Consider the following 17,072-nt stretch of genomic DNA (forward strand, 5'->3'; position numbering starts at 1 on the left):
TATGTCATTAACCAAGCACGGCCCGCCCAGTACTGTGTGCGGAAGACAACCGCCATTTCCGGAAATTACAAGTCAGCTGCTAGGAAGCTGACGATTGTTGCTGTTTAGTTAGCTTGATGGCTAATCTCGTCAGTTGTTAGGGTTTGCTTCACACTGCTGGAGCTGTTCGTGGAAACATTTGGACCTGTGTTGTTAACGAGCTGCACTCCTGTAAACATGAAGTGGGTGTTTTTTCTCGAGGCTCTCCTCCTGGCTTGTTTTGTGCTGCTGAGCCAAGTGACAGCGAAGGTAAGGCTGACGTTAGCACACTTAGCTAGCTATGTGGAGGAAATGGTGATGATGGCTGGATGAAATGAAATGGCTTTTCTTTAAATCTCCTCTAAACGATGACTTGTCGCTGTCGGTTCGACAGCTGGATGTCAGAAAAGTTAACTAAAGCGCGAATGTGGCTGCTATGTTTGCTGCTTGATGGTGAGGAAGTAGAACAGAAAAAAGAGGCTATTTATCCCGAAGTTGGCAAGTTCCTGTGTTAACAGCGGCCAAAACATTAAACATAAAGCTGGATAAAATACATTACGACAGGACGAAAGGGGTCAGTAAAGTAGGAACACAGTTAAATAGAGAAAAGTGAAGGAGTTAAATATCTAAATAAAATAATGACACTCCATCTAAAAAAAAAAAAAGTGAGTAAAAACAAAAGATGCAGGTATTGTCACGTGACTGTACTGAATGCGTGTGACATCTGTAACCTGTATCGACATAACTATAATAACCAGTGTTATGGTTGCGAACGCAGGTTCAACAAACTGTGTCTGACCATAAAGTCTAAGTTGATTACCTCTCACACGGGCAACTCTTGAGTTTTAAGTTCGAGAAAGCCAGAGTTCAACTGCCTGAGTTTGTTCACCCCAGAGTTTAATTGCGTCAATGCAGGCTCTCCATTTGAATCCATCTATCTTAAAAACAGCATCGCGGCATTTTATTCAGCATCGTCCACTCAGTCATCATTTACTCAGGTTTACTTTTCATTAACAGATCAATCGTAACAAACACACTCCTGGTTTTACTAATTTGATGGCTGATAGAAGCTGTTATTAAATAAAATTTAAAAAATAAAAAAGAGACAAGCAACATCCTTCTGCCATGTTATGGGTGTTGATGTTGTATAGTCTGCCCATCAGAGGGCACTAAACATCTTCCCTGTTGGCAACACTGATTGAAACAGCACAAACACAACAATCAGCTAATGTGAGCAGAGCTGGGCAGAATGTAAACGAGTAAATAAATAACCACACGAAAAAATGTTAATGAATCTGTTTGTGTTTTCTTTGTCTGAAAGAAAAGGAAATCATCCGATATATCAGAATGTCAGATTATTAAATGAACAAATATAAGTATTGGGCTTAAAAATCCTCTAAATTTATTTTGGGATGATTTGCATAATAATGAAATGTGTAGGCTTTTGTGTACCATATATTGTGCAAATGTGTTTGACAAACAAAAAAATAAACATTTGCTGTCTCTGTTGCAGAATTCAGAGGACATCCGCTGTAAATGCACCTGTCCGCCGTACCGAGAAGTCGAGGGTCAAATCTACAAACAAAATGTCTCTCTTAAGGACTGGTATGCTAACAAATCCGTCGCTGTGTTTCTCTCAATGATGCAAGTTGTCCTTGGTCTGTTTAGCTGAAAAGCTGAAAGCTTGTTAATTTTAATGTTTCGTCAGCAACTGTCTCCACGTGGTTGATCCCATGCCAGTGGACGGGAAAGATGTGGAGGCGTACTGTTTACGCTGTGAGTGTAAATATGAAGAGAGGAGCTCGGGGACCATTAAGGTAAGTTCAAGTTAGATCAAAGAGTCGTGGTTGTTTTTTCTTTGCTGTGACGCAGGGCTGTTTCTAATGATTGAGTTTTAGTTTTATAGTCTTATAGTCCTTTTATTGTGACGCCTCTCTTTTGTCTAAAGCAAAATGGACAAGAAGCCAGCCTATCATGTGACTCAGGCTGTGTGTGACTTAATGGATTATTGTTCAGCTTAGAGGACACCTGATTGTTTCAGTGACTTTTTTTTGTTTTTGTTTTTCTAAACTAGGAAACGAGCAATCCCACAGTAATTGTTTCTTATTTTCAGTTTACCATCATAATGTACCTGTCCATTTTGGGTCTGCTGCTGCTCTACATGGTCTACCTGACTCTCCTGGAGCCCATGTTGAAGAGGCGCCTGTTTGGGCACTCGCAGCTTATACAGAGCGACGATGACGTTGGGGTATGTGGTCCCTTTAATTTTACAGCACTCCACCTGAGAAACTAGCATTGTTGTATGGTTTCTTTTCACTGCTGCTGCGCCACTCTTCTGCTCCTTTTATGAGGATTTTTATGTGGACCCATTGGCCGAAATGTCACATGGGAGTCATCCTTTGTAGGTAAACTTTAAAAGTTTACAAGTGCCTCTGTTAATTTTCAAACCCTTTTTTTGTGCTGTGCTGTGCTGAAAATGCCTCAAGTGAATCTGAACGCATGTTTCAAGCAAAGACTGGAGAACATGGTAGTTACTACAATCGCAGGCAAACACGGGAGCAGGGAGGATCTAAAACAAGCTGTAACTACCTTCTGTTCACAACATAGTTAAAAGAAACCTGATGACAGCTGCTACATTACCGATGGTGAAATCCTGATTATTTATAAGAACATGGGCATGACAAAGATCTGGGACAGGAAGTGTGGTTGTGGTGCAGCGGGTGAGAACACAACCTATGATGTGAAAAAGTAGTGGTGAAGCTTTAGGTTTCCTGCTGCTGCAGATTCACGTGAAAATAATTAAATTTGTGAAATATGAGTTGACCCTTACTGTAACATACTCACAGGAAATGCAGTGTATGGGTCAGTAAGCTTAGCACTTACTGCTATCGTTCATCAGGATGAGCTGATGCTCATTTTCTGCATTTTTTCCACTGTGGAAACGATTAAAATGAACGAAGAGCTTCACTCGGCAGGAAGGAAACGAATTCCTCAGAGAGATGACCAACTCCTGTCAATATTCCCAGCTGTTTACCAACTGATACCATAGGAGACATAAAGTCAGATCAGAGTTATTCACAAATTGATGGAAACAGGCTGATTATGTTGTTATTTTTAAATAAGATAAAGATATTTTGGTTTTAGTCGTCCTCACCATCGAAATCTGTGAGCTCAAACATTGTCTGATACCACCAGGTGTCACCAAATCGACATGACTGAAAGGATTCCCACTTTAACGTGTCAGTTTTCAAAGTCAAACATTAATCTGTTTATTACATTTGTTCATGCTGCTTGCTTGCTACACAGTGAACAATCAGCCTGAGTTTGTGTTTTCATTAATCTGTACTTTTTAAAAGCCAGAACACGCTCATATGCAGTATCAAGTAGGAGAAAGAAACAAAAAGGAAACAGTTCAGTAAATTCCTGACTTCTTGTTATTTTCTCTTTTTAATTTTTTGATAAAAAGGCACAGTGAGAATGCTCAAATTTTATCGTAAGAGCAGACAGTTTGGTTGTTTTAATTTAATTTCCGGTCTGAAAGACTGTTTAGAGAAGAAAGCAGTGACTACCTTTGACTGTGGGAGGCAAAGTTTAGGCAAGAAGAATTGTGGTGTTTGTCTTATACTGTACAAAAAGCTAATGCTGGCACTAAAAGATTTGTCAGTATATTGTTTTTCTGGTAAATAAGCTGACAACAAACAGCTGAGGTGCTGCGTTGTCTTGTTTATCCCAAAGCCTGTAGTCAAAATTCAGACCATATGTTTCTCTTGTGCTCTAACATGAATTAGATGAAAATTTGCAAGCAAAACCAATAAAAGCGGAAGGACTCCTGCAACATTAATTATAGAGGAAATGGTGGGCTTGTAATGTTTAGTGCTCGATACTGAGAGACTGTCTGACTAAAGCTCTTGCTTTTAGTCAGACAGGGCTTTTCCTTTCCCATCCTCCCAACATAATCCCATAACCATTTTTTACTTAAATAATATCCAGTAAAGAAGATTATTATAGTTGACTAAAACTAAACTAACATCTGGATACATTTTAGCTAACTACAATAGCCTTTTTAAAAGAAAAAAAGATTTTGTGAACTCTGAAAACTAAAATAATGTTTTAGTAAATTATAAAGTTTTAGGGTTTCGTTTTAGTGTTTGTTAGTTTAGTAAAATTTCATTACAACTTGCCTTATGAGGCGTTTATGGGCATGTTTATTGGGACTCTGGGTGTCTTACAAGACTGTTAATCAACTTCTTTACAAAAGTTTTGTTTTACCTGTACTGATTTTCTAAATCTTGCCTCTGACACATTGCCGCCATGCAACAATTTAAAAGCCTTAAACTAGCAGTGAAACTTATAAAACTAAACACTAAACAGAAACCAAACTGAATTAAAAACAATCAAAATAAAGTAAATGTGAAAGGAAACTAGAAAATACAAAGCTATAACAACACTCCACCAGAGACTAGATTCTCACTGCTAACCCGGCTTGAGCAGCTGTCAGCATACATACACATCCCAAACAGAACAGAGGACATCTACATGTGTGTTAACTGTGTTCTTTTTATTAGTTGTTGTTGTTTTCAAGACGGTCATTAAAATGTACATTTGAGTTTTAAAAAGAACTAGCGAGACGCTCGTGTTTGACGTACGTCAGACTTTTTAATCTCACTGTGTTAACTTTGCTTTCAGGACCAGCAGCCGTTCGCCAACGCTCACAACGTGCTGTCCCGGTCACACTCTCGATCCAACGTCCTGAACAAAGTGGAGCATGCCCAGCAGCGCTGGAGGAGGCAGGTCCAGGAACAGAGGAAATCTGTGTTTGACCGCCATGTTGTTCTCAGTTAAAAACCGTGTTTAAGTAAATGGTGGAGCAAAAAAACAACAATAACAGAAAAACACTGTGATAGACCCCCTCCAATTATATCGCTTTGTTTCTCACATTTCTGAATCAAATCTAAACGTGTGTGGTGCATCAGAGGTGGACATAGGTAAGAAATCATTCCCGGCTCTGGTTTAGTCTGCAGGCAACACACGAGGTTACTCTGAATTAATTTCTTGCACAGTTTAAATACACAGACCTAAAACACAATTTATTCTTTGACGTATGAATCTGAGCTAAGAGTCCTCTTAGTCCAAAGAAGTCTGATTACACTTGATTTCTGAACAAAACATCCAGATGTTGGTCATAACTGGCTGTTACCTTGTTGGCATTTAGCGGGGTCGATAGTTTCCACCCTAAAACAAACACGATCACTGCTCTCACCATGGGAGCAAAAAGGAAAAAAAAATCATGTAAAATACTCCTGCTTTAAAAATGCATGTTTTATAAATAAATCTTTTCTAAATGTGTTTACGATCCTTCCTTCCTACCATGATTATTAATGTCTCATAACTGGTGTGAAATTAATCATTTTAATGAACTAAATTAAATTTGGTAACTGAACAAGTAGTTTCCCCGAACCTTGTTGCAGAAATCAATGTGATTTCCTCTCGATGTCATAATGAACTTACAGTAGCTGTGCTATTGGTTATCGGCTGTTAGTGGCCCTTTAAAATCTGTGCCCTCTCCAACTGCCTAAATGTAGCGTCACGTCTTTTGGTTTAGCAGGTTTTTAGGGGGGGTTTAAACGCTTGGTCAAACGTCACGTCCACAGTCGGTGTCCTTGTTGTCTAACAGGCAGGGTTTCTGTGACAGAATTTATTTTGTGTATAGTTTGGGTGTGTACATGGGCAGAGTGGATGAACTGCCATCGCTGGGAGACATTTGAAAGTGTTCTTAACTATTGTATATGTGGTACCTTTAACTTTGAAATAAAGTACTGTAATATTTGTGATTCTTGCACTTGTAATCTGTTCGTTACATTGGCCCCAGGTCAGCCCTGAGAAAACACATTTAACTACTAGTTTGTTGTCATTTATTATGATTTATATATTTGGGGTTTTTTTGTTTTTGTTTTTTGAGCTGACTGACATGCTGCAGAGGTCCCAGGACAAAGATAAAATACCAACTTACTTTAGAACAAAGACGATCATTGTATCTACACCAGAATCCTGCCCGTGTTCAGGTCATGTTTGTCACATGTTAATCACAAAAGAGCCACAAAAAAGCAGGAACCATATGAGGCTCCTCATCATTTTAGCTTTTATTTCAACATACGTCTGTTAATAAACAATACAACTGGTAACCAAGTCATCTCAAAGAGGGGGCGTTTGTAGATATGAGGTTGGAGGAAAGCTTGATTTAGGGTTTTGGTAATGGCATAAATTACGATGTAGATCTGACCCGGAAGCATAATTCACATGTAACCCTGTAACACTGGTACTTATAACACCCAACAGCATCAGATGACAGCATGGATAGGACCAATAGAAGCTTTTATTCATATATATATATATTTATATATATATATGTAAAGTACCATTCAACTGATTGAGTATGTTTACATCAGGTACTTTATTTTAGTTACACAACTTGTGCACTATTAAGCTGCTTGATTTGGATTACAGGTTTTACTCAAGTAAAACGTCTTAATAGCTCAGCCCCCCGCCCCCGACTTTTCAAAACACAAAATGATGTTTAGATGCTGTGAGAGGGTGTGAATCATGTCAGATTTTCTACACCAGATTTCTGCACTGATTTTTGGTTGTGATTAAATATTCAGATTTCCTGTAGCCCCCCCACCCGCGAGCTTTGTTCTTGGTCTCCTGTGGCAAGAACGAGGCAAGAATCCTGGAAACACCCCGGTCTCAAAGTTACTTGGGAAGCTTCCCTTCAGTGACAGCGTGTATATGATTTTTCTAAACTCTGACAATCACTTTAAATCGGTTAAATCCACAAGTCAACCAAACTAAGAAAAACAATAGATTAAAAAAAAAAAGGAGAAACCTTCTGCTTGAATGCATTTCTGGGAACCGTGGAGACAAACATCTCCCAAACTTTGACATGTTAGTAATCCAGCCTTAAATACCTCGGGGTTTTTTTTTAAAGTGTTCTTTTGTCTGGTGCTTTTCTGGCTTAGTAAATCTCTGTTTTCATAACTTGTCCTCTCTGTGTTGGCAACAGTTTTTCTACCAATGGAAAAATACTAATTTGGGATTCAGCTTGGTCAATAAAAAAAACTCGACAGGCTTTTTCTTCTTCTTCTTCTTTTACTTCTCATCTTGACATAGTAACCCATTAAGTTACCGTGTCATGATGAAAATTTGGATTTCGCAGAGAAAAGTCCTATACAACCATTCAAACCAGTTAAAGTGCAGATGTTTGATAACTCCAACCATCTTCTTTTCATTTAACTCAGTGATTTCCATACAGCTACGTCATCGTTTCCTGTGCAGTCCGCTTTTCCTTTTTTCCCTTCTCTCTCTCTGCATGCAGTTCTACCGAGAAGACTATTTTCCCCAGTAAAAAAAAAAATATAGCAGTTTTCAAGCTGCACACATACACAGAGAGAGCGAGAGAGCGACACGGGCTCTGTGCAAGAATGGATCAGTGACCTAACTGAGGTCCAAGAAAGAAAGTCAGGTAGGCTTTGTTTCTTTGTTTTACCTCCTTAAATGTTCTTTGTATAGAAATCTAACCAAACTTTCCTTTTTTAAAAGTAAGCTGTAATTTTTGCAGCACATTTAGAGAGTTTCTGTGAAGAAAAACAGCTGAACGGAACGATACCTTAGTCATTTTTGATATAATTAAGGTGTGTGACTCAAAAAAAAGTTCGCAGATTGTGATTTAGATCGATGTCAGATGATAACTTCAGTGTTTAATGTTTATGTGGGAAAGTAGCTCTTCTCAGTTTTACTGTTGCACTTGCATCGACGAGCCTACAGGGGTCGCCTCAGACTTTGAATTTGATCCAGTGCAGAATCGATGGCTTTTACATCCATCTGTGTTTATTTTATTTCATGCCCCAACAAGCTCCTGTTAAATTTTTTAAATGACTTTCCCAGGCATTTGTCAAACCTGTCCCTACTAATACACAAACACACACACACAGACAGTCATGTTTCCATATCTCCACAATACATTACACTGACTTACATTCATTTTGCTGTTGTTACCTCAAGCCAAGTCTCCTTAAAATGCACTGATTTTGTTATTTAGAGTCTATTTTTGTACCCACAAGAAAGCCAGATCCTCGGAATGAGATGGTTATGTCAACATAAATATTATATGTATATACATATGTGCATACTCAGTATATGAAATGTTACCCCGTATCGCTGCATTCAAGGTTTCTGATTCAGTTCGGACTGATGTTGTGGCTGCTGTGTGGTCAGAAGCTGAAATGCCATGAGATAAAGGAATGTCCTTGTACTAAACTGTTCTGCTTGCTGCTCCGCCAGCACATCATGTTGTGAAAGCTGCAGCTATTCAGAGCATTTTTAGAAACAATAACATCTTATTGTTACTTTGACTGAGAGAAGTTTTGTGCTTCGGTTAAACATTCCCCCCTCGATAATCAAAGAGTGATCATGGTTACTCATAGACTGCAATCCCCCTTTTCCCCTTGAAGCAGGGATGTGAAACTCATTTTACATGTGTCCCATTTTGATCTTGTGCTGAGACCTTTACACCGACACCAGGTGTTTAACTAAGCATTTAATCCCTGTGATATCTTGATATAAGATAAAGAAGTGCAGTTTCAACAACACTTGTTTTTCTACACGATCAATGTGTAAAATTAAGACATTTATTAAGACGCTGCCCAGATTGTCCTGTAGTTTTTGTTGATTGATGAATTTTGTTTTCAACTGAAATTTCTATAGTAGACAGTAAACAGCAACTTTTCTGTCATTTAATTGTTTAAATGTGTCTTAACTACTTATTAAAGGGTGAACGGCTGTGGGGGAGGTCTTTATCAGCAATAAAACCTTTAAAAATACAGTTAAAAGATATTAATATTTATGCCCTCTTTCATATTTTCCAAAACCGCTCAGTGGGCCGGATTACAGTTTTTCCTGGGCCAATTCTTGCCCCCAAACCTCATGTTTGACACCCCTTTCTTAAAGGGTTTCTGTAACACAGAACCAGCTGATAACTGTTATTTACTGTAACCCTCAAGGTGGTTGATACTACCTAGCTTTTCTAAGGTGAACGATGGACTGATCCTAACAGCCACAGTACCATTTGGCCTTTTGTGCATTCAAACATGTGCGAATACAAAGAAAAGTAAGTGAGAGTCTCTTGAGAGTGATGTCAGATACAGTTAAAAGAGACACTTCCAGCCCATTTCTTCACTTCTTTCGAAGTGAAGAGGCTGTGTCAACTCGACAAGTTGCATCTTCTCCCTCTGTGCTGTCAGGCTGCATCTCAGGGTGTTGAAAAGACACGTCAACTTAATCGGGAAGTTAAAGAGCTACCTTGGGTCCTTTTCTGAAACTCAATAAGGTGTTTATTACACTATTTAGGGGATAATTGTGCTGTGTCTTTGACTTCTTGTCCTCTCTTCTCATTGAAACTTCAGGAAGGAAAAAGAAAGGCTTAGTAATGATTTTCTCTCTGGCGTGTGAGTGGCCAAAGTCTCACAGAGATGAGGCGTAATCGTATCTGTTGTTCATGTTGGATGAGATTACTGCTTATTCCCTCATGAGTGCAGCTCCGGGAGGTGTGTAACGAATGAATACGATGTCTGCTGTCAGAGCTCTGTGGTCAGTCCCGAAACTGAGGTCGAAGGGATTTACATAAAGTTTTAGAAATCTGTCTTAATTGGGATTCCTTTCCTGTCTGGTAAAATTTCATGTATGCTTGTGAGTCTGTGCTTTGATGCTCCCGTGTCCTGTGAGAAGAGGATGTGGCTTTTAATGAGAAGTCCAGATGCCACTGTGATCAGTGGAACAATGAATTCCACATTATGTTGTGGTGAAAAAAAAAAAAAAAAAATCCCACAAAAAGCTGTTAGTGCCTCTGTCTTTTGTGCTGAAAATGTGCGGATTTGAAGTGTTTTCAGGAAGGACGATCTTTATGAGACCTTGAAAGGATTTGACGGGGTCTCTGTAAGAAAAGCTGCACAGTCACTGATCTGTAGGCTTCCTGCTGACTTCATGTAATGAACCGCGATCACGGATGTCTGAGTTTTGTGACTTCCTCTCTCTTCCCAGGCTTGTGGGATGATAAGACACCCCAAGAGACTGAAAGGAGAATGTTTATGGATGGGTGCTCCTTCAGTGTTTGGGGCAGAAATGTACAGACAGATAACCATGGATGACAAAGGGAACTCTCTTGTGAAATAGTTGGAAACGGTTTTCTCTGAACTTCCATCAACTTCTGCCAAAAGAACAAAACATATATTAGAAATTCCTTTATTTGTGTCCAGTGCAAACCTTTTTTAATTGGATGCGAGACCTCACCATAACACCGCACTACAGGCTGAAATGAGTGTGTCTTTCTCTTGTTTTTGTACGGTATAAATTACTGATGTAACTTTTGCTGATGTAACACCTGGCTTTAAAAAAAAAAATCACTGCCCATAGGCTTAAAGCATCACCCGTGAGTCTGATTTGGTGTCTCCTGCCAGGTCTCTCCTCTGTTACACCTGGAACCACACCCACAAGTGATGTCATGGGATCTTGGAGTGCACCTGTATCTGTGCAACAAGGTTAAAGGTGGAGGTCAGCAATAAAACAGATTTTCAGGGATTCTTAGTCATCTTTTTTGCTTTTAAGTGAACATTACAAAGTGATATCACGCCATACTCATACTTCACTTGCAATAGGTATTCTGAATGGGGTTTTTCTTTAGAAAAGCACAGTTGTTTTCATCATGAGGTGGTCAGAGATGGATGATTAATAGAATCAGTCATCACAAATCTGATGATTTTTTTATAGGTCTGCGTAGGGTTGAAAAAACACCCAATTTTTAGTAAACTGTAACTGCTCTGCATACGGTGCTACCCAATAAATAAAGCTCATTAACTTAAAAGTTGAATTTATCATGTTAGTGTAACTGAAAACTGTTGTTCTGATTAATAGAAGCAGTAACTTTGGTTAGTTGAGTGTCTGAAGGGGGGACACGATGGTGAGAAGGTCCCAGACCAGAGTCCAGTCTGGGGGCCTTTCTGGGTGATGTTCCCATGGGTTCTGTCCAGCTACTCCAGTTTCCTTTAACAGTCCAAAGTCACGTATGGAGTTAGGTTAACTGGTGATTCTAAGTTGGCTGTAGCTGTAAGTGTGAGTAGTTGTCTGTCTCTTTGTGGTAGACTGGTTATCCAGGGTGCACATCCTGCATCTCGCCCTATGGTGACCGGGATAGGCTCCAGGGCCTCCTGCAACTCAGAATTTGATAAGCGGAAGAACAAGATGGGTGGATCTGTGCATTTCCTTTTAATGTGAAGGTGACTAAAAAGAGATGATTTTTGTTCCAAGTCTCATTTCTTGCACATCGTTTCCTCCACCCTGGGGTGTACTCTCCCTTCAGGGAACAGCACAGTCCTGGTGCACAGCTGGCTTTAGAGGACACCGCTGGAGTCTCTGGTTTGAGGAACAGACGCTTGGCAGTTTTTATTAAACAGCACCTATAAGAACCAGATTGTGCTTTGAGTCATCACGAAGCATTTTGAGCTAAACGTTAGAAAAGGTGCCTTAAAAATAAAGCGTGTTTGACTGACTTTGAATGCACTCTGGTGAAGCTGCTGGAGGACAAATGAATAACATGAGGAGTCTTCATGTTTATACGCACTTTAACGGTGAACATGTCATAAGGGATCTTTTTCTATCATTAATGAAACGCTATTATACGGCCAACATGCATTTGCACATGTGGGCAACACTCGGTCAGTGTTTCCCATTCACTTTGGACATATGAATGGCATCTTTGTGTGTGCTGTGGAGCATTTTTCAGCATGACAATGCCCAGCAGCCAGCTCTGGCAGCGCGGATTGGTCCCTTCAGCAGCCCTCGGCTCCTGAATATTCATCCACGCTCCTCAACTCGTCCTGACAATAAACAAGAGGCCAGAGGCTTGAATGCCTGGGTGGGGAGGGGAGGAGGGCAAAGGGGCAGAAGGAAGGGAGGCGGAGGGGGGGCAAATCCCAGCAAAAGTGGGGGGCAAACAACCCGTTTCCAAGGTAACAAGCCCAGCCTCTGTACTCTGCAGCAGTCTGTGAGAGAAAGGAGAGGGGAGGCAGGAGGGCTTTTTCCTTTTTTCCTCCTTTTCTTTTTTTCCCTTTTTTTTCTGGTCGGTTTTAGTTGGAAAGACATGAGTCGCAGTTTATTGAGAAGGGCAGGTATCCGGCAGAGCCAGCCAAAGTTTTTCACTGTGTAGACGAACGGGATCTGTGCGTCGCAAAGGGATTATAATCTCAAAATACCAGCAGCCATGGATGTGAGGGGAAACTCGGAGGTAAAAGCCGTCTGCTTTTTTTTTTTTTAAACAAACAAAAAAATTACCGACGAGCTACGGCAGGAAGTTTAATTTGTCACAAAGGAGCTAGTGGGACAAAGCAGGGGTGGAAAATAACTTTTTAAAAATTTGCAAGGTGCGTTAAAGTGTCTCCATGTGACCATATTTGGTCAATGGCATGCTGAACGATGAAGTGCAGTCATCGGCAGACTGCTTTGCTTTCACCCCCCCCCCGACAGCTGACCCTTTGAATGAAGAAAAATGTCCCAGCGGATGCGGGCAGTAACTCTGCGGGCTTTGTAATTAGTTATTATCGGTCAAACATCCCTAAAGTCAAACCAGCAGATAAGTAAGAAAACAGCACAAGACTCCAGATCACACGACTCTGAACTGAGCACCCTGTGTCCTTTTTCCTGCTGGAGTTCAGGCTTATGGTGAGGGGGGTGACTTCTGTTGTTTTGGCCAGGGAAGGGTAAAAACCCAAATACTTTTAAAAACATGCCTTCTGCGTATTTTAACCTTTACACTCTTGTGCATGTGCAGTTTTATCTGTTAACGCTTTTTGCGCCACACATTTGGAGATCATTTGCATTTCGTGTAATGTAGCAGTCCTTAAAAAGTATCATCAATCACACCTCTGTGGGTTAAAATGATCATGTACGTGTTTTCAGCTCTACTTCTTAGTTTGGTGCCTTTAATTTAACTTTGCCTGACCTGGCTTTGGCGCAGATGCAGGTCCAGGGTTGGTTTATTTTTTTTTTTTGTGATTCACTGAAACATGTGCATTTACTTACTTGGATAAAGGGGGAAAATCTGGCCCATGTATCACAATTGTTTCAGGCAATTTAAACTTCTAAAAGCACCTTTTTTTTTTTAGAACAACGCTGGGAAAAGTGTTTTCACTACACCGAGGTTTGTGTAGGTTAAGTATGGAGAGCTGTGTGGCTGTCTTTCTTGAATGTTTTGGTTCCCGAATATGCGTTTTCTTAACAGATTACAGCCTAAATCCTTATGATCTTATCTCACTCACCATAATGCAAACCCTATGGCTGTGAGCGGTTTTCTTTAAGCTTTCTTTTTCCTCCCTTAAAAAAGCCTTTCCATTGTGCAGATCAAACAATGACCTTCCCCTCTCACTGGATGGGACTGTCAACACAAAGCTATTGAGGAAGTTCTTCTCTGTTCTCCATTCACTCTAACAGGAGTGCGTCTAGCCTAAACGGGCCGTTGTTCACTCAACATCACAATCAAGAGTTGTTTTTGTCTTCAAGATAGGTTCATTGGGATTTACTGAGAATCGTGAGGGTCTGAGGTTGTAGTTTTCCTCACCGTCATGCTAAAGGGATCCTCAACCACATTTCTTCAGATCTGGGGGGTGTATTTCTCCAACATGCGGTTTTGACAGATTTCCCAGTCATAAATCTGTAGATCACAAGACCATCTCCCTTAGCTTCCCTCAAACAGCCACAGAAGTCACAAAGCTTCTTTTGAAAGCAAGCTTTTCATTGCCTTTCATGAAAGCATTTAATCTTAGGTGACTATATCTACGCAGAAAGGAGACATATGATGCCGGTGCCTTTGGCTCGCCTGTGGCTGTTTTAACCAATTCAGCTCTCACATTCACGTGGCTTAAAAACACAGCAGATGTCACACCTGTGGAGAGAGCACAGAACAATAACGTGTGTGTTTCTTTCTAGGATTATAAACACTGATCTCATCGATCTGCTGTCGCTCAGCTAAGAAACTATATTAACCTTGCTTTCCGCCGTGGGATTTTAGTTCATTGAAGGTCACGCTATGCTGACTTAGGTCTAAAAATCATAGGTAGAAGATTAACTTTCAGGCGTACAGTATTACCCACTGATTTAGGTCTAAGGCACACTCTTAGTCATACTGTTGGTCACCATGCTGCGGCCTCAACATACAAACTAGATTTATTGGCATCCCAGTGTTTTACTTTAGTACATTTTACTTCCACCTTCCATCCTTGATATGAGTGTTTGAGAGCCTGCCTGACCTCTCATTAGCTCATGAAGTAAAGCAAAACATATCACTTTCTTTCTGTACTGGACAATAACCCGTGAATTGTGATGGATCATGAGTGGGATGAGCTGCTATATCACTGGTGTTCTGGTTTTCACAAGCGTTGGTGTTAGGTTGATCAGCACCTCATATGATGCTCCATTCATGGTGTTTTGTTAGTAGACTACAGTCACAGCAGCAGTTCTGTTGTCAAAAATTTGTCTGGCTAACACTGATTGCAAGACCTTCAGAGCTGCCAGCTATGGACCTCTTTTACAGCGTGACGTAGTGACACTCACCGTTCCAGGTGCCAAACCAAAGATGCCATCGCGATTCATTTATATTAGTCGTCTTTCCTCTGGGGCTGCCCAGAATTGCACAGTGTAAAACTGCCTTAAGCTTAATCCCTTTTGCATTTACCAAAAGAAATCTACTGGTGTGTCTTAAGGTTTCCTAGGAAGTTTCTCAAGCTCTCTCCAGCTGCAGTGCCAACACGACTACACTTCCTCTCACCCACTCACAGTGCCTCTGGTTCAATAGTGCTTTTTTCTTTTTTCTTATTAAAGATGACAAGTGCAGGATTTCCACAAAGCTTTAGAAAAACTTTGGTTGCAGCCTTTTTCTGTTTGTCTTTTAATAAAAATCCAAAATATTTTTCAAGCTATTTCATGTGAAGTAAAAATTAAGCCTCAAGCTACTGTGTAACTTAACCTCTATATGTAACCGTTTATAAGCTCCCCCTGGCCTGTATAGTTAATGGGTCGTAATGTTTTAATAGGATTTTGCATGCCATGTCAGGGTAACAAAACATCATCATGTAGACATTATCATGCCGTAAGACGTCCTGACTATATTTATTCGAGGGGCTACATTTGTCATGTATAGTTATACGAGCAGCGCTCAGGTTGGATGTCTGGAGTACACACACTCTCAGCTGTGTTTTCATTTCTTAAACACTTGTCACAACCTGTTGATACTCAGAATAAATGGTGCAAGCGCTGCATTTACAAAGCCTCCTTTTAAAGTAGACAGCCTATAATCTTTAATGAATTGCTAGTGAATTTGACTCGGAGCATAATTTTCCCAGTGCCATTAATCAGCACATATTGACTTGAGTTTCCAGATTATTGAACTCAAAACAGCTAAAGCCGAGGAACGTCTTTATCTGTCTCAGTCATCACATGCGTAATGACTCCCCTAATGAGATCACGTCCAGTTATATTAATTAACTCACTGGCTACTTTAAGTCAAGAGTGCTAATGCCAGTGTAATCAATGGGAGCCCAGTTGTTTTCTTCAGGATTTGTTCATCAGTGAAGCCTGAAAAAAAGGGGGTAATTTGATCCACATATTTTAAGTGCTCCACAAACAGCTCATATTTGTTCTGTTTCTAACTAAAACTGTGCGGTGAAGTTCGGGGAAACATCACATTTATGGCCAAAAGAATCCAGTGCCAGCTGTTCTTAAGTTTTTATAACTAGTGATGGGAAAAGAAAGTGTATGAACAGTGGAAACTGGGTTATGAATAAGTGGTCATGCTGCTGGCCCTCGTCCAACATGGGAGAAAATAAAGAAATCTATATAGCTTGTTATGAACGGTTTCATGTAAGAACTGCTTTCTTTTGGCTGTCTGTTAGTAATTGGGTAACATTACGGTTCAGCCGAGGATGGACGGCTGATTAGTGATTAGTGTCACGCTGTCACTAGACTGAGTCTCCCGTGGTGGGCAGATGAACATGCAGAGTGGTAGTCTCGGTGGGTGTGTATTGGTAAAAAACAAGGTTTGTGGATTTATTGAGCAACAGGGCTGTGATTTCTGGAAAGAGAGATTGCTGCAGAATATTTTAAATGCACTTTTTTGGTTCTTTGAGTACTACAAGGAAAGAACCCTTGAAGTTATACATCTCTACAGCTGAGATCTCCAAAACTGCGCAACACCGTGAAACAGTCTTTAGAAAAATGAGATTTCTAGACTCAACTGTTCCTTTAATCTGCATAAAACTGATAGATTCTGAGAAATGACTCATAGGAGAACAAATGAACCACGCAGGTATTAGTAAAGCTAATCTCTTTCTCTGTTTACTTAAGCTTTAAGAATTTGGCAAACAAGAGCAGATTTTGTGTCCTTGGAAAAGTCAAAGACTTTTCTGTTGGAGGTCAGCTTTGTGACAGATTCACCCCCCCCTCCCCGCTGCAGCTCAGATGGACATAAGCCTGTTTTCCACATGCCTGCCTCTGCAGCTGTGCATGCTCATATCTAGGTTATACAGAAGGGGTTTTCATCTTTTCCACAAGGAGAAAATATGCCATGATTACCCTGAAAAAAACAGAGATAAAAAAAAGAAGTATTGGTTCCACCTGGACAATCGAGCTACAGTGGCAGCATGGCAAAACATGTGGTAGTGTAATTATATAGGTATGGGTATGTGCAACTGCCAGTAGCACTGACCTTGGTGGTTTTCTTTTACATAGACAGATAGAGACCGTCAGTCTCAAATGGGTCTCCAGAGAGTCACACTATGAACACAATGCACATATATACTTCAGGTTTTCAGTTTCAGATGGGAATTTTTGCTTTCCCATCATGGTTGGCTTATAAAATGCCTAAAAACAATCTTCACGTGTAGTGAAAATGATTTTATGTGTATTCATCCTGTTGAATATCAAATCCTGGGTGCCCTTCTGAAAATATGTATCTGTAC

General features: G+C 40.3%; 2 protein-coding genes across 4 annotated transcripts in view; both read left to right on the forward strand.

Annotated features, from left to right (window-relative positions):
- The first annotated feature begins 45 nt into the window (after nt 1-45).
- Nucleotides 46-5,849, forward strand: tmem9b (TMEM9 domain family, member B). The gene is made up of 5 exons (XM_084934739.1): nt 46-288; nt 1,532-1,623; nt 1,727-1,835; nt 2,132-2,266; nt 4,705-5,849. Exons 1-5 carry the CDS (start codon nt 217-219, stop codon nt 4,858-4,860), a joined length of 564 nt encoding a protein of 187 aa, XP_084790865.1. The 5' UTR covers nt 46-216; the 3' UTR covers nt 4,861-5,849.
- A 1,578-nt stretch (nt 5,850-7,427) lies between these two features.
- Nucleotides 7,428-17,072, forward strand: part of dennd2b (DENN domain containing 2B) — a 54,545-nt gene continuing 44,900 nt past the window's right edge. The window contains exon 1 of one of the 3 annotated variants that reach the window (XM_084934591.1): nt 7,428-7,537. The gene's annotated coding sequence lies outside the window, so the exon portion shown is untranslated. Of the gene's footprint in view, nt 7,538-12,082; nt 12,350-17,072 lie in introns of those variants that run through there. The other 2 variants (XR_014800750.1, XM_084934584.1) reach the window with 2 other exon arrangements.

Source organism: Perissodus microlepis, chromosome 1 (genome assembly GCF_051167445.1).
Source record: "Perissodus microlepis isolate ML-2025 ecotype Zambia chromosome 1, ASM5116744v1, whole genome shotgun sequence".
Lineage (NCBI taxonomy): Eukaryota > Metazoa > Chordata > Actinopteri > Cichliformes > Cichlidae > Perissodus > Perissodus microlepis.

Excerpts from the sequence above, each read along its gene's own strand:
- tmem9b (XM_084934739.1), top strand. The coding sequence starts at position 217 with ATGAAGTGGGTGTTTTTTCTCGAGGCTCTCCTCCTGGCTTGTTTTGTG. Across the intron at positions 1,624-1,726 it reads AATGTCTCTCTTAAGGACTG|CAACTGTCTCCACGTGGTTG; the intron begins GTATGCTAACAA and ends ATGTTTCGTCAG. Across the intron at positions 2,267-4,704 it reads AGAGCGACGATGACGTTGGG|GACCAGCAGCCGTTCGCCAA; the intron begins GTATGTGGTCCC and ends CTTTGCTTTCAG.